The 26,140-nt window shown below is 43.7% G+C and overlaps 1 protein-coding gene across 7 annotated transcripts in view; it reads left to right on the top strand.

Annotated features, from left to right (window-relative positions):
• Positions 1-10,483: 10,483 nt before the first annotated feature.
• SPNS3 (SPNS lysolipid transporter 3, sphingosine-1-phosphate (putative)) overlaps positions 10,484-26,140 on the top strand; it is a 33,652-nt gene continuing 17,995 nt past the window's right edge. For all 7 annotated transcript variants that reach the window (XR_007908017.1, XR_007908018.1, XM_051809317.1 and 4 more), the window contains exons 1-9: positions 10,484-10,595; positions 11,418-11,741; positions 14,678-14,743; positions 15,197-15,333; positions 15,850-16,001; positions 16,841-16,907; positions 17,791-17,981; positions 20,294-20,446; positions 23,569-23,758. Coding sequence is in view for 5 of the 7 variants with exons in the window: in XM_051809317.1 (XP_051665277.1) it covers positions 11,534-11,741; positions 14,678-14,743; positions 15,197-15,333; positions 15,850-16,001; positions 16,841-16,907; positions 17,791-17,981; positions 20,294-20,446; positions 23,569-23,758 (1,164 nt within the window). In the remaining 2 variants the exon portion in view is untranslated. The remainder of the gene's footprint in view (positions 10,596-11,417; positions 11,742-14,677; positions 14,744-15,196; positions 15,334-15,849; positions 16,002-16,840; positions 16,908-17,790; positions 17,982-20,293; positions 20,447-23,568; positions 23,759-26,140) is intronic.

The following is a 26,140-nucleotide window of genomic DNA, read 5'->3' as shown; positions in this document are numbered from 1 at the left end:
GGAGTCTCTCTTTTGAATAGGCCTCGACTGAGTTTACTTGTGAGTAGTAAAATCTAAATTACCTCTTCATGTATTGTATGCAGGGGTAACATGGCCAGTACCATGAATGTGTCTCATGAAGAGAAATGCTCTGAAAGTTCCTTGTGAAGAGAGAATTTGGGAGGAAAAGGAGACAGCAATTCACTGTATTTTGGGTTCAGTTCATAGCTCCTTGCTGGCCGGAATAAGAGCATAACAAGGACTAAAAGCTGTTTTGTTCCCAATCCACTGTGACCTATAAATAAAGCAGGGACTAAACCCGGGCTGAACACATCAGTCTGGCCTCAAGTATTTGTGTTAAGTTCAAGGCTACTCCTCTACATCACAGGTTCAAAAGTTGAACTGTTACTCAAACGTTGGGCTCATGTTTCACTGGGAAGTGGGGGTGTGTGCAAAGGAGCGGGATTTCCTGGAAAAATCTGGACCAGTGAATCAGTAGCATGGCAAACAGAGAGAAGCCTGGGGCAGGAATTGCTGCAGCTGCTACAACACATCTCTTCAGAACCTGCCTCCGTGCAGGGCATGATGAAAACATTGGTATCGACTTGTATTGTAGCAAGGCTCAGCTTCTCCAGCTGAGATCAGAGCCCTGCTGGGTTTACACTAATCCTCCAGGATCTCCTGTGCAGGGAAGGCTCTCCCTCTTCCCTACGAGTCCAAACAGGATGGCAGTCCACGGTGCTAAACTGTCTTGCCCAGGATAGCAGAGCAAGCCCTGGAGCCAGAAATAGGAGCTGGTCCTGACTCCCATTCCCTGATACATGAAACCACAATGACTGTAATGTTCAAACCTCTCCATGTGTCTCTCTGTCATTCCTTAACAAATCCAGCAGTATTCCCACTGGGTCACTGACCACAGATAAAGGTTTTGGTTGTGGCATGAAACATGGACAGTGATTCCTTGAACCAGGGACAGGGGATGTATCTGTGGAATAAAGTTGTCCGCTGAAGGCTGACACCTGAACAAAGTGTTTTGGCCGGACTTTTGGGTGAGATTTGTGGTGTGAATCAACCTTGACAGGAACGGCTGTGTTAAAACAGTCTTAGGAACTGCAGGAAATCCTTATGGATTCTTATGGTGGTGCTGACTCAGGCTTTTGGCAGGAAGGTGCTGTTTAAGACCTGGGCAAACCAGAATGACCTTGTTCCAAACTTTATTTGTATAAGCTTAAACTATTACTTAAACTGATAGTGTTCCCAGCTGGGAAATGGAGACATGCCTGGTCAGTAATGGCAGCAGAGGGTCAAATGACCCCTGAGAGGTGGTCACTTCACACAACATGGTCATAATTTCTTCAGAATTGAACTTCTTCCCTCGTTATTAGCGAGAAACAACATCAAAATAAAACTGCAAACAAAAGCAGCAGAAATGAATGACGAGAGACTGTCTTGAATGCCAAAATAGTGATGGGGAGGGTTAAACCAAAATGAAAATTGCAATTTTCTAACTTATATTTCTAAAGAACCGAGTGTGAGAGATTTTTACTTTGCAACCTGCAAAGCCTGACCTAATTACAATCAGTTTAATATACCTGATGGAAAGCAGTCATGAGATCCACTGCTGTGTCAGTGTTCAATCCTTGGAACAAACACAGGGATGTGAAATAGGAGGCAGGTCAGAATTGATTTGCCTTTTCTGAAATGCTGGCATGTTACTGGAAGACAATAAACATCAGAATTCTTTCTTGAAGAAAACAAGGACATATACTCAAGAATGGTTATTTGTATGTAAATTTGCTGCCAGAAGTTAAAATACTGTTTTCACTTCTTCCTTTTTCTATTGTTGGCTTAAACAAGAGATTTAAATAATTCACTGATGGTTTAAAATGGCAAGCAAGAGATCATAATTTACATGATTTATTTTACATTTATAATTCTTAATTATTTTCTTAAATGTCAGCAGATTTCTTGTGCTTGGCAGCATGCTACTTTTTGACAGTCAGCAGGACTGGAGTAGTCATTGATTTAAGATATGTGGACATATATCTATTCAAAGTTCTGATTTTGTTCAAGTATTATTTGAAACCTTTTCTTTCAGAGATTCTGTGAGCTTTTAACTGATTCTTTCTGTTAAGTTACATGTGATGAGATTCAGTTAAAATGAACAAAGGGATCATTAATGAGAGATGAAAATTTGGTTTTAGCTCCCCCAGCCTCCAAGATATTCATACTACCAGAGCTCATCCTCCCACAGGTTAGAGCTCATCATCCTGCAGCTTGATTTGGTGCATAGTTGGGAAAAGGGAAAACCAAGCTGGTTCCTTTTCCAAACCCCTGTTTAGTTCTCATCTCTTAATGAACCAGTCATCAAAACGAACTTGTTGAATAAACCAAAATGAAGAAATCGCTTTCTTTCTGCACCTGCAGGTGAAGCTGCGCTGGAAGGAGCTGGTTCAGCACTCCTGTGCTATTTCCAGCCACTTACTCAGTAACACCCACCAGTTCAGTGTTTTGACTTTCTCTGAAATTTCTGCAGCAAGCCCGAGCTCCTGGGATATTCTGTACCCGGTGCTGCTGGATTCCATGGCGTGTGGGCTGCCCTTATTTCACATTTTATTTTAGATGGGGCTGTTTTTAAAAGGACAGATATACTCGGGTTAAAATAAAGAATTGCACTTTAAAAAATTGTTTTGTCTTTTAAACTGATAAATTCTCTCCTTTTGCCCACATTTTGCAAAATGTATCCTAAAAACTGGTTTTGCAAAATGTATCCCAGTTGAAGCCTCCTGCCTCAAATTGTGGCCGGAAATTGTTGATTATGAGGTATAGAAAGTGCTTGGCAACAAAGTGAATTTTTTTCCTGGAACAGTAAACTTGCAGTTCTTTGAGATATGCTCATATTTGTACCTGACACATTCTGGTGCCTTTGCGAGCCCAAAATTAGTGCAGTGCACAAAAGGGAAGGAAATCTGTCTGCAGACAGGGAGGGTTTGGATAGAAATTCCGAGATGAACAGAGCAGGGGGTATAACATGCCCTGCACAGGGGCTGTACATGAGCACAAGCAACAGTTCAAGGGCCAAATCCCTCAGTGTGGATGCAGTTATAGGTGTTAGATGAGGATTAGTCCCATAAGGGAAGCAAAATAGGTTAAGGTATTGTAAATCCAGCCATCAGTGGGCTGGAGAGTTATAACACAATATTTGCCTCTACTGGAAAACTATACAAGCACAATTCTTATATTATACACAGGTACTCTGGCATTGAATTTAATTTTAGCAGGAGCCCAAGGAAAAGACTGGCTTTGGAGCACCAGGCAGGGCTGTGGCTGGAAAAAAGGGGTGGACAAAAGGGCTGATGGCTCAGACCTGTGGGGTCTGGTAACTCCTCCCTGCAGTGCTGGGTTTGCCTGAGCTCAGTGTGGGGCTGGGCAGGACTGGTTTGCTTTTCTGTCAGGACTGTGAACTCCTCGGAGGAGGAGGAAAGGGGGGAGGGAGAATGGAGGCAGTGAAAACACAGGTGGCTTCAGTTATATTTGGCTTTTTGAACAGATTAATCACTTTGCTGATTTACACCGGCCTGATTCTGTAGTTTAAAATTATTTCTTAAGGAAGCACTTTAATGAACCAAGTCAGAAGATGCTCTGTTGACATAAGCCTTGTTGTGAGGTAAAGAAAATAATTTTTTTGGCAGTTTGGCAAATGGAGTGACTGTGGTTCTTCCATGACTTTGAGAAGCCAGTTAAACTCCTACAACCATTCTGGGCTTTGAAACAAAGGCTCTTCTTACCTTCATTGAACTTTGGGATTTACAATAATAAATTCTCATAACACTTTTTTCCAAGCAAATGCACCAGCTGAAGTTGATATTAATGCTCCTATTGATAAGGGTCACAGCATTACATCAGTATTACTTTCTACTATGTCTTATTTTTAGCTTGAGACAACAGTGTTACATAACAGGGGAACATGATTAAAAACTAAGTATCGACTAATACGAAAAGCATCCAAAAAGCTGCTTTGAAGTATGGAAAAGAGACTTTGCTGGTTGCTGGCTCATAAGAACAAAGAGATAATAGTTCTTCCACTGGTGCTGAACTTGTCTTGAGCAAAAGTAACTTCTTGAAATCATGAGAACAAAATTCTTTTATTATCAGCCTGAGATTCTGTATTATTATGCTGTACCAAAAGTGTTTAAAGTGTGCAAATGCCAACGTGACTCCAGGCAGGAAAGGAAGAAAGGCCAGAGGCTGTTCATATACCTTTCAATTTTATATGGAACATGTTTTTGAGACCAGGTAAAATTTCTGGTAATGTAAGGAGTGAATGGAAGGAAATTGTGAACAGAACGAATGGAGAGAAGTGAAATTTCTATCCTTTTACTTTAGTATTGCTAAGTAATTAGTAGAGGATTCATACAGTAATTTTATTACTATAGTTGCAAATTTTGTAAAGAATATTGCATGCAAAGCAGAGCTTTAAGAACCAAGTCCTGAAGCCTGAAAACATCTTGTGCATTAATTAACAAGAATCAGAACTGTAGAAGTGTTAATATTTATTGTTTTCTTTCTCCCTTTGCAGGCATCATTTGATTTAGAATTACAGGCTTGAAGTCCCTTTGTTTTAGCACAGGAAGTGCAGAGCAAGGAATCCTTCCCAACTCCTTGTCTCCCAGATTTCCAATATAACTACAGATGATCCTTCCCACACTTCACGTTTTTTTTGCTCCGTGTTCATGGATTTTTTGAGTTTTTTTTCATCAAAGGCAGATGTTTGACTGGCCAAGGTCTGTACAGACTTCTTTATCTCTAGTGGGTTAAAATCAAACAGAAGGTGCCCAGGAAATGAGTGATTCTGGTCACTTCCTGCATTTGTTCTGATTTTGGGGTGGGAGCTGCCCTCTGCTTGAGGTGGGTACCCATCAGTGATAGTATAGGTATATTTTAATCCCAGTTCCCTGTCTAAATTGCACCATAACTTTAAGAACTTCCAAATATTTACATAATAGCTGTCATAAACATCAGCATCCTGGGGTTAGTGCTTCTAAATGACAAAGTTTTTCTTTTGTTGCAGGCAGAATTTGTTTCCCAGTGCTATCAATTAAGCCTGGCTCTAGTGAGTTCATGTACTTACCCTTCCCAAAAGGCTGAATATTGTCTCACTTTGCCTTACTGGAAGCACTGAGGGCGACAGTAAATCTCCTTGTGCAGGACTCTCTTCTGGGAAGTAAAGTCATCCTCAATACTTAATTAGACTATTTTTAATTTAAATCAGTGTTTATTCAATTTTTTAGTTAACCCCAACCTTAACATTCTCTGTGGTGATTAAAATACTGTGTTCACTTGCAGAATAGTCTTCCCTTTTAGCTTGGAGGTAGCAGGGCTGGGAAGAAAGAGGCCTCATAGGGAAAGGCCTCTGTTTTTGTTCTGTCAGTACTTGTCTGTCATTACTCAGAACGAATGACTCCTTATCTGTTATGCTGTTATCTTAATTAAGAGGACTCTGGTGTATCAAAGTGAAGATTGCAGTGGTCAACTAATGGTTCTTCTGGGGATGAATGTTTCACTGTGGTAGAAAGGTCAAAACATAGGTTAAAGAGACATTTAATCCCACAGTTTTCTTCCCAAATCCAAGCAGATGTCACAGCCCTTTTCTGCTGTAATTGTGTCAGAAGTAAGCAGAATCCTAAAATGTGAGACATTCCCTTATCAGCTACACCAATAAAAATAAGCTTGAGCTAAAAACACTGGTAAAGGCCAAAGCAGATAAGCTGGTTAGTGAAATCATATCTTTGGGGCCTGGTAACTCTAATGCCTCTGTTCTCCTGACCTCCATGAGCTGCTCTGTGCTGGAGCAAATCTCAGCTACAAGAAGCAACTCTGTACAGTGATGTGCAGCTTCCTCCTTTGGCTGATGTTAGTGCAGGATGTTCTCATTTGCAAAGGAGGGGTTTTTTTTCTTTTCTTTTTGCTTTCCCAGAGAAGAAGGAGGGAGCAGTTAATAGAACTGGAGCGTGTTCATCTTCTGCTGCTTTGTGATTATGTGCTGGAACTGTAATTTCTTCTGCTATACCTTTTGGGGCAGAATTATATGGATACAACCAAGGAGAATGTTACCTGTGAGATGAGTTATTTAGGTAAGAACCTCAAGAAATTTTTTATAAAGTTGCAGTTTGTTTCTTAATTTAAAAGCTGTAGGAGAAGAGTCTGAACCTGCTTCTCAGCTCAACCAAAAGCATGATCTGCATTCCAGGAAGTAGGAAGTTATATATAGCTTATTTGTCAGTAATAATGAAAAAGTAGATTTTATAGTTTAGAGTGTGTACATTTTATTTGCTGCTATCACAAGGCTAAAGTACATTTCCACTGGATCCACACTGTGTTTTGTGCTATTATCCAGGCAACGTGAAAGGAAGCATTTTAGATGGAAATTCAGGCTAAGGAGGCAAAAAGGATGTGGTGGCTAAAAATGTAGCATTTATTGAAACTCACAGAATGAGAATCTTCCAGGCAGATATTTTCCAATTAAGTGTATAGTGAATCAGGTGCTCCAGTTGGTTTTCTTGAAGTTTTTTGGTAACAGAAGATTGCTCATGAAGTGCAGTGAACTCATAAAGATTGTTAGTCTGGATGATTGAGTCCCTTGTTACATATTTGTTCCATGAGATGTAGGCAAAGGCAAGAGACACAAATTGAATAATGGCTCATACATTTAGTTCTGCCTGCAAAGGTGAAGAAAAACTGTGGCAATCTGGTCTTGATTATTCAGTTACTAAATGTCATTCTAAAATCCTAAGTATTTCCTAACAGTATTTGAAGTCATTAGCAGTTGCTACCTGAATGTTAATCGTGACTAATGTGGCCACAAACACCACAGAGAGATAGAGCAGATTCAACAAAGTACAGGTGCAGAATTTCTCAAACTTCCCTCCGAGTTTCCCCCCCTCCCCTCAGCCAGGACGGGCTGTGCATTCCAAGGCAAGAACAGCCTGGCAAATGTGCATCAGGCTGGAGCTGAAAGGCAAGGAAAATACACACGTTGGGAGATGAGTCATCCCTGGACTTTTGTAAGAGCATCTTTTATGAGCGGAGGGTGAAGCGCTGACTCTGTAATCGTCGGTAACCGAAATTCCCGCTGAATTTCACACGTGGTGACATCGCTCGGGCCGCTGCCCTGGGTCGGTTTGGTCACTGCTTGCTTTGAGCCGCAGGTCAAACTGCTGCCCTGCAGCCCCGCAGCCCGGGGGTTCACGGCTCAGGCCAACGCGGGGTTTTAGCACTGCAGACAGGGTTCAAACCCAGCACTGGTTCCAACACCGACAAACCTCAACCCCCCCCAGCCTCTTACATAAATCTCTGTCCCTCTGCAGCTCCTTTGCAGTCACTATCATTGTCTTTAGATCTCCTTGGAGTGGAATATTTCAGGTAGGTCCAGACATGCATTTATTGAGCTGTCTGTCTACCAGGATGATGTTAAATTTTACTCTTCTGATCTTTTCAGACCCTAGAATTTCTAAGTTTTGCAGCAATGCATATATCAGTTGATGGCAAAATCTCATGATTTATGAATCTGCTTCTATCACATGGGGTTAAAAATACCTACACCTCAAAATGCAGGCCAGTCTTATATGGTCACCATTAAATACTGACCAGTCTTATATGGTCACCATTAAATACTGCTGGTTGCAACCCTATTGCAGCCATTAAATACAAGCTTGCAAATACACACAAGCATATATTTTCTTTTGGTTACTTTATGTTCTCTGTGTGAGTCATGCACAGAGAGATACCAAAAGCAACTTATTTCTTTCTTCCTAAAATCAGTATTGTAAGATCTAGTCAACAAGGAATATTATTTCCATATTCAATTCTTTCACAGACTGTTGTTGTTTGCTATTCTGTGGCTTAATAAGCTTCTTTTCATTGCATGTACAGAAATGGTTTGGTGTTAATCAGGATAATAAGATATTTTCAATTTATATGTTTCTGACACCTTGGTTCACTATTAATGCCCCTTCTGGTGGACTTCTCTGGGAAGGCTCTGGCAAAGCTCCAAAGCAGTTCATGGATGTGGCAGCACCCACTATTAAAGGATATTTAGATATATAAATACATTCAAGGGCATTTTGTAGCAAATACTTGGAAATCCTTTCTGGGAAAAGTGGAAGCTCTCACACACTCCTGTTGGGTTTCAGGTATGGCACATTTGTTGGCCTGCTGAGTGTCAGCCAGCCAGTTTGGGTATCACCAAATGTGTTGGACTAGTGCCAAACCTGAAAATAAAGAAGTTCTGACTTGCTGCTCGCACAGAAGGGTTTAACTGCATGGCACAGCCATGAGATCTCCTGCCCAAATGAACCACCAAGAGAATGGAGCTTCTGAAGGAGTGGAATAGGGAAGAAAAGCTAATTTTTATATTGCACCTCCAGGTAAGATGTGCAGGCAAACACTGCACTTTGTTCTGAGAAAGGAACTGCCTGACTGATAGAAAGGAACAAATAAGGAAAATAAATAATTGCCTATAAAGAAACGAGCTGTAATCTTGCCTAACAAAAGCTGACTTGTATTGTGTAGTGCTATTCTGTATTCCACACAGCAGGAGTGGATTGTCACAAAGTTTTGCAGGAATTTTTTGCACAGTGTTGTCTGGATGAACAGGAAAATTGTGGTTGGAGACCAGAACAAGCAGGCAGTTAAAGGCAGGTGGTTATCAAGGAATGATGCCTTTAGGAGCTGACAGAGGGAGGCAAAGTCTCAGGGGCCTTTTAGAAACTACTGCAGACTTGTATCCAACAGTGAAACCCAGAGGGGATGGAAGGAGGTGACACTGAGATAAGGAAGAAAGGGACATGCAAAGGGATGTGAGGACTGGTACCAGCGGCCAGGTAGCACAGCAATAAAAATCATGAAGTGGAAGTGATTGAAACTTTAATGAAGGGCAGAAAGGGAAGAAAAAGTTAAAGAGGAGTTTAGAACTGGTGGTTTGGTGTTTGTGAGGAACATTTTCTGTTTAATCTGACTGCGTCTTTGGAAAATTTAGAATTTGGAAATTGTGTTTCAAAAGAGCAGAACTGAGTTCTTGCCTCAGCAGTTACAGTTAGAAACCTGCTTTTGGCTGTCTGTAAACATCATGTCTAGCAGTAAATGTCAGCAGTTGAGAGCGATGTAGGATGTGCCTGGGAAACTCCGAGGCCGTTGGGATCAAAAGGCATTTAACATATGCAAAGTACGCGTTAAACCCTGACGAGCCGCCCTGCGAGGCCCTTCCTTGCCGGCTCAGAGATGCGGCTGGGCATCAAGCATGGAAAATATTCCTGCCGAAGGATGGAGAGGCGGGAGAGGCCGGGCTTGGAGCGCCATCGAGCGGCAACGCCGGGCAGCGCCTCGGCACCGCCACAGCCCGCGGGGACTCGGCAAAGCCACTTTAGCAGGAGGTTTTAATAAGTGTTTCTGATTGCCTTTTCTCCACGGCTGCGGGTGGAGATAAAGTTTTTAATCTCTACAGAGCTGTGCTGATGCAGCGTCCTCGTGAGGGATCATGATCCTTCGGCACCCTCACGACGGGAAGCGGAGGGGCAGGGACCGATCTCCTCACTCTCGGGAGCGGGGACAGGACTCGAGGGAACGGCGGGGGCTGAGTCGGGGGGGTTAGGTTGGATATCAGCAAAAAGTGTTTTATTCAGGGGGTGGTCGGGCACTGGAACAGGCTCCTCAGGGCAGTGGGCACAGCACCAAGCCTGACAGAGTTCTGTAAGTGTTTGGACAACGCTCTCAGGGGCAGGGTGGGATTGTTGGGGGGTCTCTGCAGGGTTGGACTTGATCCTGAGGGGTCCCTTCCAACTCGGCATATTCTATGATTCTTTATGGCTCCCAAGCACAGTCAACTCTTGACTTCATTGGTTTAATGCTGCAGTGGGATGCATGGATAACATGCCATGTACTCAGTGAAGGGTCTATAGCAGAGAAAAAGGTAGTAGTGATAGTATTGCACAGAGCACAGATTGGTTCCCAGTAGCAAGCTGAACACTGAAATGTTTTCAGACACAAGCTGACTTACATGGAGCTCCCTTGAGCAGGAGTGGGGAAAGATGCCCATGATCTGCATCTAAATCCTCCCATAAAAGGTTGAGAGCTAAGATGTTAAAATAAAAAAAATTCCTCTTGAAATAAAAGTAATATTGACTTACCCATGATTAAATTAAAGTTGCCTTCTGGTTCATGAAGAACCAGACCTTCACAAAATGAAGATAGAATGAAATACTGCACTGTTAAACTCACAGAAGCAAAGGGGTCTGGATTTACAAAATGGCCAAGAATACCAAGTGCTATTTTGCTTTTCAGTTTAGTCCAAAGTGTGAAATACATGGTTCTTAAAAAAGCCCCAACCACAGAGTCTTGTCTTCATGCCTGAGTCATGAACCATAAGCAGTACTCATTCCAATTAGCTGCCTCACTCTTAAACTCTTAGAGTTTACTGTTAATTTTCACTTTAAACTTTTTTAATAGGGTGCAAAAAATAAATTACTTTCTCAAGTTGGTAATCCACAAAACGGCTCAAAAGACACGTGACTGAACACTTTAATAAACGTGAGTGGCCAGAAGAAAGGCAACAAATAAAGGTACCTACATGCACCAAAAGGACAAGAACACCCTCCTGTGCCCTCTGTTCTTCACTTTTTGGACTTGTTTTTGAGGGAAGTAAGGGGAAAAAAATCCCTTTGCACGATTCAGAACTGTGGAATGTGCACAGTTCCAGCAGGGGTGAGGAAAAGTGTTGGTTTCCATCTCCCTTTCTCTGCTTACTGGAGCATTCTAGGTTGATGTTGGTTTTGTTTTGTATTCCCCCCTAAAAACGCCAAACAGAACCCAGCACTTAGTCTGGAGTATGAGCCTGCTGCTGATTTGACCTAAAAATTCAGGAACTTACTGGGAAGGATTTTGTTCTGGGGATAGATGTGGCCAGTGCAAAGCACATGGGTGATAACTGGTCAGGTGGCAGGGCCAAGGCTCCAGAGCTCTATTTATTTTAGAGGCCAGGGGTTGTGGATGGTGAGAATCAGGTGCAGAGAAAGCAAAGGACTTGTCCAGAGTTGCACAAGTGTGTGGTAAAGGAGAGCTCAAGTCAAAACCCAGGTACCTGGTCTAGCAAACAAGCATCCCTTTATTTCTTTCTCTCTCTTCTCTAGAAAGACTGTTTTTAGCTCTGTCAACTCACTGAGAACTTAAAAAAGGTTATAGTTATTTCTGCACGTGCAGTTCCTGTGAGATCACTGCAGAGTTGTGCACTTTCATTGCTCAGGTGCACAACAGGTTACTTGGCTTTTGTTTACATTTACTTTGCCTTGTCTTCAAGGCATTGCTCTTCAGCACCTCTGCAAAAGCACAGGACTGCAGCTCCTTTCTTCATAAGTTCTTCTGCCTGCAGAGACATTTCACTTGAGCTCCGAGGGCCGGAAATGACCGTAGTGATTGAAGTTCCTCAAAGCCCCACACAAAACTGGCGTGTGGGTTGGTGCACAGGGAAAACACTCCATCATCCCTGCTGGGTGAGGGCAACATGCAGCCCCCCTGTGCACATGAGGACACAGGATTGCAGCTCCAGGCACTGCTGGAGGGACAGAACTACGGAGCTGCTGCAGGAGGTGGGACACGATGCCCAGCTGTGCCTGCACCAAGGAACAGCCCCGCAGTGAGGGATTGCCTGGTAGTTGCTGTGCTGTGCTTTGGGAATTTAATAAATTTCATGGATTGGTTCATTGTGCCAGGTGAGAGCCTCTTTTCTTCCTCTAAGGAAAAAGAAATGTAAGTTCTCAACAGCTCTACTTTACAAATGTTTCTAACGTAATAATATGCTTTATGTCTTTTAATTTTTCCTCACTTATCTGCCTTAGCCTGTCAATCATACTCTTAATAAAACTTCCAGTTATAAATCTGGAAGCACCTAGGAATAATGTATTAGTTAATAATGATTTGTAGATTATTTATAAGGGTCATATAATGTTTTACAATCTAAATCTCTTATAAACAGACTTTAGCAAAGTCTATTTTTGTGTCTGGGCTCTACAGAAGATTGACTAAGGAACTTCCCTTTACTGTGTAGAGCAGTTTACCAGGCCTTCTTTGGATCTGGTAGATCCCATATGGCACTCCTTTATCTGGAGAATACTGATGCCATTCCCTCCATTAAACGTTCAAAAACTATATTATCTTTGTGCCAATAAAAGATAACTCTGTTAACTTTTGGCTTTCTTAACTTCCTCGTGAGCTGCTGGCAATCGTGTGCTTCCTGCAATGAGGAGTAACATGATTGTGTAAAGAGAACAGAGACCCACTTCCCTAAGCATCCCCTACCAAATATACAACTTGTCTAAAAAATAATCTCCTTCCTCCAAAATGTGATTTTTTAACTTTTTTTTTTTCCTAGTGGTGAACAACAAAGAGTTGCTTCTAGTAAACTGGTGGGGAATCTGTGGGTTTTTTCTCACAATGTAAACTGTGGTCTGTGTAAATTCTTCTCTTTAGCATCACTCCTAAGGATTTATCATGCTGCCAGGGATCTGACTTAGAAATCAGTAGGAAACACTTGTTGTGAGCTTGCTATATGTTACTTCTGAGTGGTCTGGAAATCAGAAATATTTTAAAACCTGGAAAAAACACAAGTTGTTAAATTTGGAATGAATAACTAGTGACAGTTCACAAAGTAATTATTTTACTACTTAGACCGTTCAGAAATTCAAGACACTCAGTCAGTATCTTTCAAAATGGAGAGGATAGGGGGTTTAGGAGTTTGAGCTTTTTATTTTGAGTACTTCTTAACCACACCAGTAAGAGGGAAGGAAGTGGGTAGGAGTGGATGAAAACATCTTCAGGCAAGAGCTGGGATGTGTGGAGGGGATGCACTTGGAAGGGTTAAGTGCAAGCAGCCATTTGGCTCATTCCAGGCTTTGAACTAGTCTTTGTATGTGCCAGGAGCTTAAAATTTCCCCAGCACGCTCTTGTGAGCGAGGCACCTTCAAGAGCAGAGGCCAGGCCTTTGAAACATGTCCTTTAATTACATGAGATGACTAAACCACTTTTTAGTTAGTTCTGTGACCTCCTGGGCCATGGGGGCCATCTCTAAACTGCAGTTTATACCCCAGCACCAGACTGTTCATCTCCTAGAATTCAATGTCACTGCAGAATTCTTCCAGCAGTACTTTTGAGTTTGGCTGTCCATGCAGGAGCCTGTTGTTTGACAGGAAAGAGAAGCAGGGCAGGTGTGAGGATCTGATTAGAAAGAAGCTGGTGGCAGTTGTGAAGCTGTGGTTTCCAGGCAGTTTTGCTCACAGGCTTTGACAGAATTTACATCAATCTTCAGACAGAAAATAAGCTCTTCCACTAAATTGTCTGCTGGAATTGAGTCTCCAGTTTTTAAAACCAGTGATCATGCAGACCTTTCCCCTCTGATCTGTGACCCTGTTCCAAGCTGTTCAAATCAATGCTTTGTCATTTGCCAATAACTGCTCAGGTCAGTTATTCCAGTTCTGTGGAAGGAATAGCAATTCAGTGGTGCTCAGTGTGAAAGTCAGTTTGAGATGGAGCTGTGGTTCATGTCAAGTCTTGTGTTAGCTCTGATTTAATACTCTGTGAGTCCAAACCTGAATTCCTGTAATCCAGTCTTTCTATGTGCTGATCACTGGCTGCCAGAGAGGAAAGATACAATTGATTGTCCTGTTTTAATGATGCAAAACAATTGAATGAAATCACTGACTTACTTTTGAGACCATTAGAAAAACCCTAAATATGTTCAAGAGTCCTTGAGAAACAGCTGTAAAACCTCTGGAGCTGCCTTTAGGCTGGACCTTGTTCTATGTGACTTCTCTATGTGACTTCAAGCCACATCAGTAAACAGTGAGTGGGCTGATGCTGCAGCCACAGGGACAGGGGGAGCATGGATTTAGCTTTACAATAACTGGCCTCAAAATGCTTTTAAGGACTGCAGCAGTGTAGTTTTATGGCACAACATGGAAAACACACTGTGGGAGCAGAGGGGCCTCTTGCTGACCTCACCCAGCTCCGTCCTGCTGCAGATCAGCTGCTGTGAGCACAGCAGGAGGGTTACCCAGAACTTGTTCTCTTACGTGGTCATGGCTTCTTCCTCTTAACAGTGTTATCATTTTATCTATTTTGACAAAACTAAAGCAGCGTGAGAAGAAATGCCTTATTAAAATGATAGCTTTCAATATTGGAGTACAAGTGTGCTTATTCCAAGCAGTGTCTTCTGCTATCTAATTGTTTTTCAGTAATATAAAGCAGAAATGCAAGGTAGGTGAAATGCAGATCTGCAGCCTTGGCAGGACGTAGAGGCAAAAATGACCTTTTTGTCTCAACACCCATGAGGTGTCAAACTTCACCACTGCTTTGTTCTACATTGTGTCCAACTTTGAACACTAAACTTTTTAGGTTGGTGCAAAAGAAACAGAACAGTTGTGGTTGAAACAGTGACTCTCATAAGACCTATATAGTGGAAGATCATTAATTTTATCTATAGTGATAAGAATTTTTAATTCTCTGTGCATCTGTGCTTGTGGGAGAATAATAGTTTACAGTCTAAACTAGAAGCTAAAGGTGCTGCAGTTCTTGCAAGCCCTGTTTTTGGGTTGGCAATTACAAGGAATGAGCAGAGTACTCTGCTGCCATTCAGTGTCTGCCTCTGTTGCAGGGATCCTGTTGGATATACAGAAATACTTTGGGCTCAGCGATGGGAAAACAGGTCTGCTGCAGACAGGTAATGAAACCTCTTCAGCTCAGGGAGTTCTCTCTCCTTGCCTCCCCATGATCTGCTCCTAAAACACAGCCCAGTTACTCAGTTCTCTAGTTCCTCCTTGTGTGTGGTGTTGCTCACTTCCACTTGTGGGCAGGCTGGCTATGATGCAAAACTCAAAGTCAGGCCAGAGTAGAGTCCTTCAAAAATCCCACAGCATGTGAATCACAAAGATGAAGGGTTTCTCAAGAAATACAGAACCTGAGTAACTCACGCACATTTTATTTTTGCATGGGTATTTTGAACCTGCATTTATCTTTTTTTTTCAAATATCTATCTCCCTCCTAGTGCTACAAACTTAGCCTGCCTTTAACCTCTGCCCTAAAAATAACCTGAGTTTATCTGAGGGATGAGCAGCAGCATGTATGATAAAAATAATCTGAGCAATATTGTCTTTGCTGGTTCTTGGATTTCCAGTGTTCACCTTGTGTTACATGCTGGCTGCCCCCATCTTTGGATACCTTGGAGACCGCTACAACAGGAAAATCATCCTTGGAGCTGGGATTCTCTTCTGGTCTGGTGTCACCTTGGGCAGTTCCTTCATCACTGAGTCGGTGTGTTGCTTTTTTAGAGGGTACTGTGAAAATAATCTGCTTACACCTTGCAGGAGCTGATAGAGTTCCTCTCTAACCACATTTGGAAAAGCATCAGTGAGCACTCATTCCCCAAGCCTGGACTAAATGTGCTCCATGCAGGAATGCTTTATGGGAAGCTGGAGACCAGCCTAGGCAGTGGAGAATCCACAGATTACTGTTGCAGTTGATGGGATCTCATTTTTGTCCTGAACATTTGTTGTTTGTGACCTTACAGTGTGGCAGCTTGTTAGGCAAGCATGTGCTCTATCCACCCTACCCCGAAATTCCCTCTGGGTGTCACTGTGGGAAGTCAGTGCTGTGCAGAAAGAGAAAGCCCAGCAGTGAGGTGGGAGGGGAGCAGGTGTGAGTGGAGGGAAAAGGCAGTCCAACTCTGATTTCTCTGCTAAATTTGATCCACTAAAAGGTACCTCTTTAACAGTAAGCTTTCTTTCTGGCATGGTTTCTTTTGCACTATAACATGTCTTTCCCCTGCAGTATTACAGGTTATTTGTTCTCTCACGAGGACTGGTTGGCATTGGCACAGCCAGTTACTCCACCATAGCACCCACCATCATTGCAGACCTGTTTGAGGAAGGAAAAAGGACCACAGTGTTATCTATCTTCTATATCTTCATTCCAGTGGGAAGGTTGGTTTTCTTGCTAGTAATTGACTGGCCTTTTGAAATTCTGTCTGACCACACCTGCAATTCAATACACCCCAAGCCTCAATTGGATATATTTTGATGTATATCTGCCTTGGCTCTTGCAAGGGGATTTGTCACTTCCTTAGCAAGTTTGCATGGAGCTGATTAGGTTTATTTCTGTACTTACCTTGAAGAAAAATTCGCTTTTTTTCCCCCAACATTTTTAGGGAGAATCTAAACTCTGGCTTTGAATAAAATATTGAATCAATTCTAAAAGAAATGTGTGCATGGGGGTATGTAATGTATTTCTGGGGTTTGGAACACAAAAGCTTTTAGATGTTTGTTTATTTGACAAATTTTTCAAGAACCCTCCATTAAATGTCTCCCAATGAAGAACTGGTACTTCCCTCTCCTCTTTTAGTTAAATTCCCCCTCTGCCAAGAAGAGGAGAAGGGCCTTTTAAGTAGTTTAGAGACATACTCTGTACTAGAGCAGGCAGCCAAGGCTGGGCCCAGAAGGCAGATTAAAACTAAAGAAATTCCTGCAGGATATAATTCCTATGGCTAGCACAGAAAGGACTGAACAATAAACTGCTTTATGGGCTGTTTGATCTGGGTTTGCAGTGTCATTCTACAGAGTATGGACTCCAAGGGGGAATCTGGGACATTATTGCCACTGTCTCAAGTCTGGCAAGGAGACTAGCACAGACCATGAGGATTGTTTCTCTTCATCCCTTTTGAAAGCTATGGCAGAACACTTCTCTGTGCTCTCATAAAGACACATCATTTCAGCCTTCCAGAGTTCATTGGTGCTTTCTGATTCTTCCTTTCTGTTGCTCACAGTGGCTGTGGTTACATGCTGGCAGCTGGCATGGCAAAGAGCACAGGGGACTGGCACTGGGCATTCAGGGTGAGTCACTCCCTTGCATTCACTGACACAGCAGAATCCTCACTGGGGTTTGGATTCCTTATGTCCATTGTGTTAAAAGAGGGGAGCAGTGCAAGGACTTCCTACTGTGTTAAAAGAGGGGAGCAGTGCAAGGACTTCCTACTGCCTGACTGGTCATGAATGTGGTGTTTAAGAGAACTCTTCCTGCAGGACAAGGGGCAGATTCCTGCCTGGTTCTGGTAGGTGGAGGTGAAACTGTACAGCAGCCAGGGCAGGTGCTGATGTTCCTCTTACCTGAGGACATTTGGAATGGTTCTCACTGCACTGAGACCTCCTCAAACAGAGGAATCTGAAGGTAAAAATATCATTATACTGGTAGCACCGGTTTCCTGCAGTGCTGTTGGGAATAACTATTATTTGAAGGTTTCAAGAAAATAACTCTTCTGTTCTGATCATGTCATCATGATGTCTCTCCATACTGAGCACCCAGTGCTTTGGAAGCACTTTGTCAGATCCTCCTGCCTTGTGTACAAAGTTAACTGGCACATGCAGGTGGATGGGGCAGAATGTTGACTGGAGTAACACTGGGATGTTGTTCAGGTAACACTGGTGACTGCATCAGGGATCACTGTGTTTGTGGCTACAGTACAGTTTTCTGGACAGTTTTCTGTGGTCACCTTGGCCACAATACAGAGCACCACAGTACAGTTTTCTTTCTTCACATGTTTTCCTTCAAAATCAGATGAAGCAATCATGCACCTGTAGGATGGGGAGTGAGGATTTATCATCATTCCTCCAAAGTCACCACAAATCACCAACTTCGCTCCTCTTCTTTACAAATGTGACTTAAACCATATCTGTATAAAAACAGGCATCCTTGACCCAACCAACCTTGTGTCTACAGGTAACTCCTTGCATGGGAGGTCTAGCACTGGTCCTCCTGATTCTCCTGGTCCCTCCCAGGATCCAGAGAAGGACAGCGAGGCACAGAGCACTGAGCATCTCCAGCACAAGGCGAGGAGCAGATGAGACACCAGGGGTACCCAGAACTGCCAAGACTACTTGGTGTCAAGATGTTGGATCCCTTGCCAAGAAGTAAGTGAGTGGTTTGAGCAACAAAGGTTCCCTACACTGAGTGACCATTCCATTTCAAGAAATATGTCCGTGAAATCCTGCCCCGCTCCTTTGTGTCTCGTGCTGTTTGCAAGGTGATGGAAACACCCTTAATAAAAATCTTTCTTCCACTCTTTTACAGGAACGCTACAAAAGAAATCACAGATTTCTTTGCATCTTCTATCCTCCCATTTGGAGGAGGGGGAAGGAGGCAAAGTTATGGCACTGTGCTCCTATTGAAATCCAGCTCTACTTTCTACTAAGTTTCCCCTTCCCTCTTGCTTTAGCCCTCGGCGTGAGCTGGTTTGCTTAAAGTGCGTTATTTGCAGGTGTAAATTTATCTGTAACTCTCAGTGCCCGAGGAAGGTGGGATCAGCATGTCTCAGGCAGTCTCTGTGTGGTCTTTGAGAGGCTGCTGTGCCTCTGATACACGAGGTGAAAGTGTTGTGCCCCAATAGGGTTTATAAAGTGACTGCCCACGTGTTTTGAGCAGCTGAGCGTGGCTGGCAGACCACCTCTTCCTTTAGCCGCACAAAAATTAAAGAAAACACCAGCTGAGCTGCAGCACGAAGTGAATGCGGAGTGCAGCAGGTTTTTTGCCCTGCGGTGAGCCTGCGAGAGCGGGGCAGGAGGAGCAGCCGGAGCGGGGCTGGGAACAGCAGGGGCCGCTGTGCAGCTGCGCCAGCCCCGGCTCCGCGCTGCCCGCCCGCGGGATGCTCCGATCCCGGCACACCGGCTTTCTGGGACCTGCTCTGTCTTTGGGGTGCTCGTCCGCAGAAGGGCAGCGAGGCTGGTGAAGGGACTCGAACTCAAGTCCTATGAGGAGAGGCTGAGGGAGCTGGGGCTGTTGAGCCTGGAGAAGAGGAGGCTCAAGGGAGACCTACTCACTCTCTACAACTCCCTGACAGGACGTTGTAGCCAGGTGGGAGTTGGTCTCTTCTCCCAGGCAACCATCAGTAAGACAAGAATGCATCGTCTTAAGCTCTGCCTGGGGAGGTTTAGGTTGGATATTAGGAAGAAGTTCTTTACAGAGAGGATAATCAGGCATTGGAACGGGCTGCCCAGGGAGGGGGTGGAGTCACCGTCCCTGCAGGTGTTTAAGGTGAGACTGGATGTGGCATCAGTGCCATGGGCTGGGAAGCACAGCGAGGCTGGATCAAGGGTTGGACTTGATGATCTCAGAGGTCTTTTCCAACCCGGCTGATTCTATGGTTCTTCTTCCAGAGGCTCCAGCATTCTCTAACTGACAATTAGATTTCCATCCCGTTTGCATCCAGAACAGCAAGTGCCCCAGAGATCCAGTTTGTTGGGTCAGTGTTTGTAGTCAGTATAGTCTGAAGTGAATAAAAAGTGAATTTTCCTGAATCAAAAATGAACCCAACATTTCAACAACTGGGCTATCACCAAAGTTTCTTTCCAAAAAGCTGTTGCAGCAATGTTGTAAAAATAGATTTTAATTTTCTTTTCCTTTAGCAATTGATTTCCAAAGCATAAAGTCATACTGCCAAAAAAACAGAGTCAAGAGTCCTTTGTCTTTAGAAGATGGGGAATTGGGCTCAGTTCTTAGCAAATCCTCTAATCTGTAGTCACCTGGTCATTTGCAGCACTTTTATTTAACCTTAAGGTCAATACCTCCCTATTGACCTTAAAGGGGACTTTTTCCTAAACTATTAACTAGAAAGAGACCAGCAAAAATTAAATTTTCTCCTAGAATAGGGCAGGAAGGAGACAAGGTTTGGGCAGTTTTTAAAAATGCTTCTCCTTTGTCTGAAAACTCGCTGTGCAGACTGACAGTCTATTTTTACCCACTCAGAGTTAAGGAGGGGTTCAGCCACTGCATCATCACAGTTTGGAGGACCCAGAAGTTACTCTCATTTGTGCTGGTTACAGAAATGACTTAAAACTATCCTGAGGCATTTAGACTTGCACATAGAACACTTTCCTTCAGCTACTAAGCCATTAAATTCTCGCCCACTCTCTATTGTTGTATTTCTGCTATCAAAAAATCCACAGCAATTGTTTTAGCAGAAGCTGGCAAGGGAATGTGCAAGAGCCCAGGATTTAACAAGAAATCAGTAGGTCATGGCCTTTGCTCTAATTAGGACTTTATTGTTGACTTTCATAATAAAGCCTGATCAGAGTTCAGATATTCAAGGGAGTGGATTTTGATTATAAGATGTCTGAATGAATTGTTTTGTTATTGCCTGAAATCCTGGGTATTGCAGGTAGGCTTTCCCTTTTCCCTCCACCCCATTCTTTCTAATATCTCTCCCTTGTTTTCTTTTGACTTTCAGCTGTAGTTTTGTCTGGTCCTCACTGGGTCTGACAGCCATGGCCTTTGTCACTGGAGCCCTGGGAATGTGGGTACCACTGTTCCTGTACAGGGCTCAGCTTGTCCAGGGCATTGTCCCCCCCTGCCTCCAGGAATCGTGCAATTCATCCAACAGGTGAGCTGGGACTGTGGAACCACCTTGGGAACACTGCACAGCCCTAAATCACAGCTTGTTTCCAAAGGGGGAAGGCAGGATGTGACTGAACACTTCTGGTGAAGGCAATGGGGTGTGAATGTTAGACTAAACTGCTCCCAGGTATGCTGAGACACTCCTGTTTGTTTGTTTGTTTATAATCACTCAGTTAACTGGGAGGATGCTGCCAGCCCTGTGTTAGTAAATTGGGAAGAAGCAGTAACAGGAACACTGGGGGGGGGGGGGAAAGGAGCAGCTTTAGCAAGGAGATTTCAGTTGACAAACGACTGTGCAGCCCAAGCTACTTAAATACACATTTAAGTACGTTTAAATCCTGTGTTTTGGTGACTTTCCCATTATCTGCTTATTAGTATGGCTTTAAAATCCCTGCTGTGTTGGCCAGGTGATTGTAGCTCCCAACATGAGGAAAGCTTGATGATTTTGATCTAGTACCATATCATTGCATCAGACCAGGATCATTTGGTCTTGTGAGCACCTGCCACCAGAGCTCTGCTTACAGAGCACAACCAGATCAGTGAAGACACATCAGTAAATATCAAATGGTGGGTGGAAAGAGGAATTTACAAGAGCAGAAGACTTTGAAGCAATCAGAACTTTTTGTGGATGACTTCTCCCCAGCTAGGAAGAAAAATTTTCCCCCCACCACAATGTGTTATCAGAAAGCAAATGTGTTATCTGGAATACAGTGTGTTATCCAGAATACAAAAATGCATTCAGAGCTCCTCCTGAGTCTTCATGGCTGCCCTCAGTCACAGTGAGCACTGGGCCTCCAGTGGCCTCCATACAAGTGTCCCTTTCTTCTGGAGGTATCCCAAATCTGGTTTCAGTCTCTGCCTTCATGATGGATTTCAAAGAACTAAGTGGTTCCTACACTGGCTTTCCAGGTAAAGACAATTAAAGGGAAAAGCAGTAATCACAGCTTGAGTGTGCTCTGCTAACAGGGTTCTTCTGCTTGTCTGCAGTGGAACAACTGAGCCAGCTCAAAAGTGCTTTCTGAGCCGTAGTGTAACCAGATGGATTGAATAGTCACCCCCAAACCCTTCAATGGGAAATGAATTGTCCTTCCATGGATGCCACCAGTGGCTCCTAACTTACTAGTGAACAATACTGAGAAGGGAGTGAGCCAAGGAGTTTGGCTCGGGGTAGGCAGAGGAGACTGACCAGTTTCAGCTGTTTGGCTGTTTCTGTTCACAGATACAGTTTAAATACTTCCTTTGTTAAGCTGAAGGTGTTGCCCTCTGGTTTGCTCTCTAATCCACTTCCGAATTATTATTCCACAGTAGTGTTGCTACAGCAGATATGGTCTTCAGGGAAGGGAAATGGAGCTCCTGATAGTTTAACCTCATGTCCTGCTTCTTACAGGATACTTTAAAAATAACCTTGGCATAAACTCTTGCCAGAAGCAGGATAAGGCTGGGTTTAGACTCTTATTCCAGGGGGATGTAAAGAAACAGAATATAAACAACAGCATCAGACCTGTAGCTGATGGTGCTGGAGGAACTGAGCTGCACATTCCAGGACCTGCCCAGGGATACTTTGAGGATCCCCTCTGGCTGTTCAGCAGTTGCAGGCTTTGTTTAAGGACCAGGGCTGTGTCACAGACTCCCTGGAAACACAAACTCAAAGGCATCACAGCTGACTCAGGTCTCAGTCCTTTCAAGGTACATAAATAGGGTTTTTTCAGGTCTTTGTGCAGACACTTTGGAACAGATCAGACAGATAAGGGAGCATTTTCAGACCCTAAAAGATCCCATAGGAACCTTTCCCCAGGAATCAGCTTCTGTACTTTCCTACTCCCAGTCAACTGAACCGTGCTTGGATTTAGTTTCGGCTGCTCTCTTTTATTCCAGCTCCAGGTTTATTTCAACTGCAGTTTACAACACATGAATATTCTAAACACAATTCCATGAATGCTTCAATCAGCTAATGTCACCTTGGAACTTTTCTCTCCTGAACAAATCTCTAAGATAGTTACTCTGCCTAGTGACAATCTCTACTGTCACTATCAAACTGTAGTGAGTGATGAATCAGAATTCTGAAGAACTTGCAGGGAGACTACAAATATGCTAAAAGTTTGTTATCTTGCATAGAAATACTTTCTTTTTTTCTTGTAGAATAATTCAGTCCTTCCTAATCAGCCAGAAAGAAAATAAAAAGTGGATGCACTGCAGTTTAAATGGACAGATCCTATCCCAGCTGGTTACTTTGCTTTGCAGTTAGAGAAAGCTCAGGAAAATGTACAGAACTTACCATGTAACACTGAAATATTCAGGAGCACTTGTGCTCAGGATACATTGGTCCTGTCCCTGTTTGCCTTTGGAGAACTGTGATGCATTAAACAATCAGCACCACTGGTCTTTGGTTGCTTTGTCATTGGGATCTCATTTGGGACAGAAAGAAAAGCACACACAGAAGTCCCTCTGGAAGCTGAGTCTTCTAAGCTGTTCAGACATGTTCCTTTAAAGCATGAAGTTGGGATTCCTGAAGAACACATTTGCATTTGCAGACACACAAAGCTGAGTGGTGCTGGACATTCTGCATTCAGAAAAGGCTCCGTGGACCTGGCACAGTTAACTACTCAGTATTCTTTGAACTCCTCTGGGAAGTGGTAGGTGTTTCCCAGAGTCAGAGAAGTGACTCATCTCAGCTGTGCTAACCAGAGGGTTATAATTTAGATGTAGATCATTCCACGTGCTAGGATCCCTTCCAAGACAGCAGATTGTGATGCAGTTACTCCATCTGTGTTTCAGGGATGACTGAGTAGATTGGTTCACAGGGTAACCAAGATGACTGGGTCTCCTCCACATCACTGCATGTCCAAGCCAGGTCCTACTGGGCAGGGTCCTCCTTGAGCCTGGGTGCATAACACCTGCTCTGGAAATGGGAAAATATCTGCTTCCCAGGACACTCATCTTCCACGGAGCCTTGGCAGTACATCCATTTACAAGGAGTGGGAGGGTTACATCAAATGGAATGAAATTCAAGTTCCCCATTAAAGATTCCTCTGAAACTCCAGCTATGAGCTAACACCATTCCTTTTCCTACAGTACCATGCTCAGCTGAATCCTTTGCTTTGTCACCAGCCTAATCTTTGGAGGCATCACTGTTGGGACAGGAATCGTGGGTGTCGTCGCTGGGGCAGAGGCCGCGAGAAGATTAAGGAAGATGTACAACAAAGCTGATCCTCTGATCTGTGCCACCAGCATGTTCAGCTCTGCCCTGTGCCTCTACACAGCTCTCATGCTGGCCCAGACCAGCATCCTTTCCACCTTTGTGAGTGACAATCAGCAACATGTCCCTTGGTGTCCTGGGGAGAAGGGGAAGGGGGAGGAGGAGGAGGCAAGGGGGGGCTTTTGCAGAATTCTCTGCAGTCTTCTAGACCATTAGGAGGTTTCAATGACTTATAAAGTGACCAGGTAAGAACTGGGAATGGTGCTCCAATGCTGCCTGTGGCCTGTCCAGTGGGATCCATGTTGGGCATTCCTTGTTCCAGGCAGGCAGAGCACTGCAAACTGGGCCTCAGGACCTGCACAGTGCACTGAAGAAGAGAACAGTAAGCCTGTGTAATTAGCTGCATGAAGCTTGTCCCTTCTCCAAAAATGTAGTCAAAGCAAGTCTCAATCTTATGTTAATTATTAATGCTATGCAGCTAATTTAGTATTCTTATTTATTTTTGCTTTCTGAATCCTTAAAGATTGGTGTAGTTGGGGCTGTACAATACACAGAGTTCTTGCTAAGAATAATTGAGCCGTCATCTTCAAAGTCCCAGATCACCAGCTGATCTTCAAAGTCAAGCTTTTGGCAAAGCAAACTGAAGTATAAATCACTTAAATTCTGTTCTTAGCAAAGGGAAAAACAGAAACCTACCAGGAATGATGAATAGTTCCAAAAACTCCCTGTGAGAGGGAACTGAATGTAAACCTTATTTCAACTATAATCTGGTAACAGCTAGGGAAAGACTCCAAGGTTTTTTCCTGTGACTCCACAGCCAAAATCACCATGATTAACATAAATAAGAGGATCCAAGTAAAGTTAATTACAGTAATCAACAGTTCTCTGCAAAAGGGTGCTTTTGCAGGTTTTTTGCTTCTAAGAATAACACTTGTTCAAAGAGGTTTTCCTTTTGACTCCTCAGGAATGTGTATTCCTGTGGAAAAACACCTTTACACCAAAAGAAAAACAAGTGGATTTGCATGTCTGAGTGTGTGTACACAAAGCAAAATGTGAAATTGAAGATTATTTTTGGATTCAGGAGTGGAGATCTGAGTGCCAAAGTATTAGCCCTTTTCTTTTTCTGTCTCTCAGGTTCTTCCCCACATAGCCCCACTCTTAGTTTGTTCTTCAGTTCTCTTTTTTGTCATTAAATCTGGAGGACAACAGTTTCATTTGCCAGTCTGTGTTTGATGAGTGAACCAACATACTGGGTTTGAATTACCAAAATATACCTTTTATTAGAATTGAAGAATCCCAGAATGCTTTGGGTTGGGAGGGACCTTAAAGATCATCTCACTCTACCCCCCTGCCATGGGCAGGGACACCTTCCACTAGCCCAGGTTGCTCCAAGCTCTGTCCAACCTGGCCTTGGACACTTCCAGGGATGGGGCAGCCACAGCTTCTCTGGATAACCTGTGCCAGGGCCTCACCACCCTCCCAGGGAAGAATTTCTTCCCAATATCCCATCTAAACCTACTCTATGTCAGTGTGAAGCCATTCCCCCTTGTCCTGTCCCTACAGTTCCTGATAAAGGAGCTCTATAAGGCCTGATGAAAGTTTAAATGTTTCTCTCCTCACAAACAGCACTGTGTCTTCCAGCAGGGTGTTATCCAGGAGGAAATTCCAAACTGGGCTATGGATAACTGTGTTCTTTAAGTTTCTTCCAAAGGGCAGACCAGGTAGTTTTTTAATAACAGGCTTTGCCATTTTGTCTTTTGTTTGATGTGCTCTATGCATGTCTTCCAGCACTGGGCAAGGGGAATAAATTGTAGGTTGTGTCAGCACCTGATTCCTCTGGTACTTGTTGCACTGCCTGAGCATCCCCTCCTCTGGCCCAGCCCTGCCTCTCTGTGCCTTCCTAACGAGGGTGGCACCAGGCTCACTGCTGGCAGAACTGCAGTGCCCTGGCAGCTGCTGCTTCTAATCTGGAGGCCCCACTGAACCAGATCTTCCATTTGTGCAGGACAGGAGCAGGAAATGGTTTTCCAGTCCCTGTCTCTCAGGCACAACCTGTCTCTGCTTCACCATGTGGGAGCCCCTGCAGCAAGGAAGGATACAAGCAATGACAGAGGTGTCTGTAGGGCACTGGGGGGGATCATGAAGGGGAACAAGGCTGTGGCCAAAGCTGGAAGAAATGTTTCAAAGCACAAGAATTCTCAAGTTAATGTGGGACTATGGCAAGGCTGACTTCCAGGGTTTCTGTTGGGGTAGATGGGCTGAAATGCTGTGAGATTGCTATCCTCCCTCTGGATCCCCAGCTCTTGACTTCAGAGAGGCTCTGTGTCCATCTGTGTCCATCTGTGTCCATCTGCTCTGTCTCCAAAAGCAGCTGAAAGCCCTGTGCTCACTGCAGTGCAGGTGCTTGGGAAAGTCATGGCTGAACCCCAGGAGGTGAGGAGGTGACCCTACATCTGCAATCCACACAAGACCTTAGGAAAGAAA

Source organism: Manacus candei, unplaced genomic scaffold, assembly GCF_025592945.1.
Source record: "Manacus candei isolate 608988 ecotype Guabito, Panama unplaced genomic scaffold, ASM2559294v1 h1tg000076l, whole genome shotgun sequence".
NCBI lineage: Eukaryota > Metazoa > Chordata > Aves > Passeriformes > Pipridae > Manacus > Manacus candei.
This window is presented reverse-complemented; position numbering and strand designations above follow the sequence as displayed.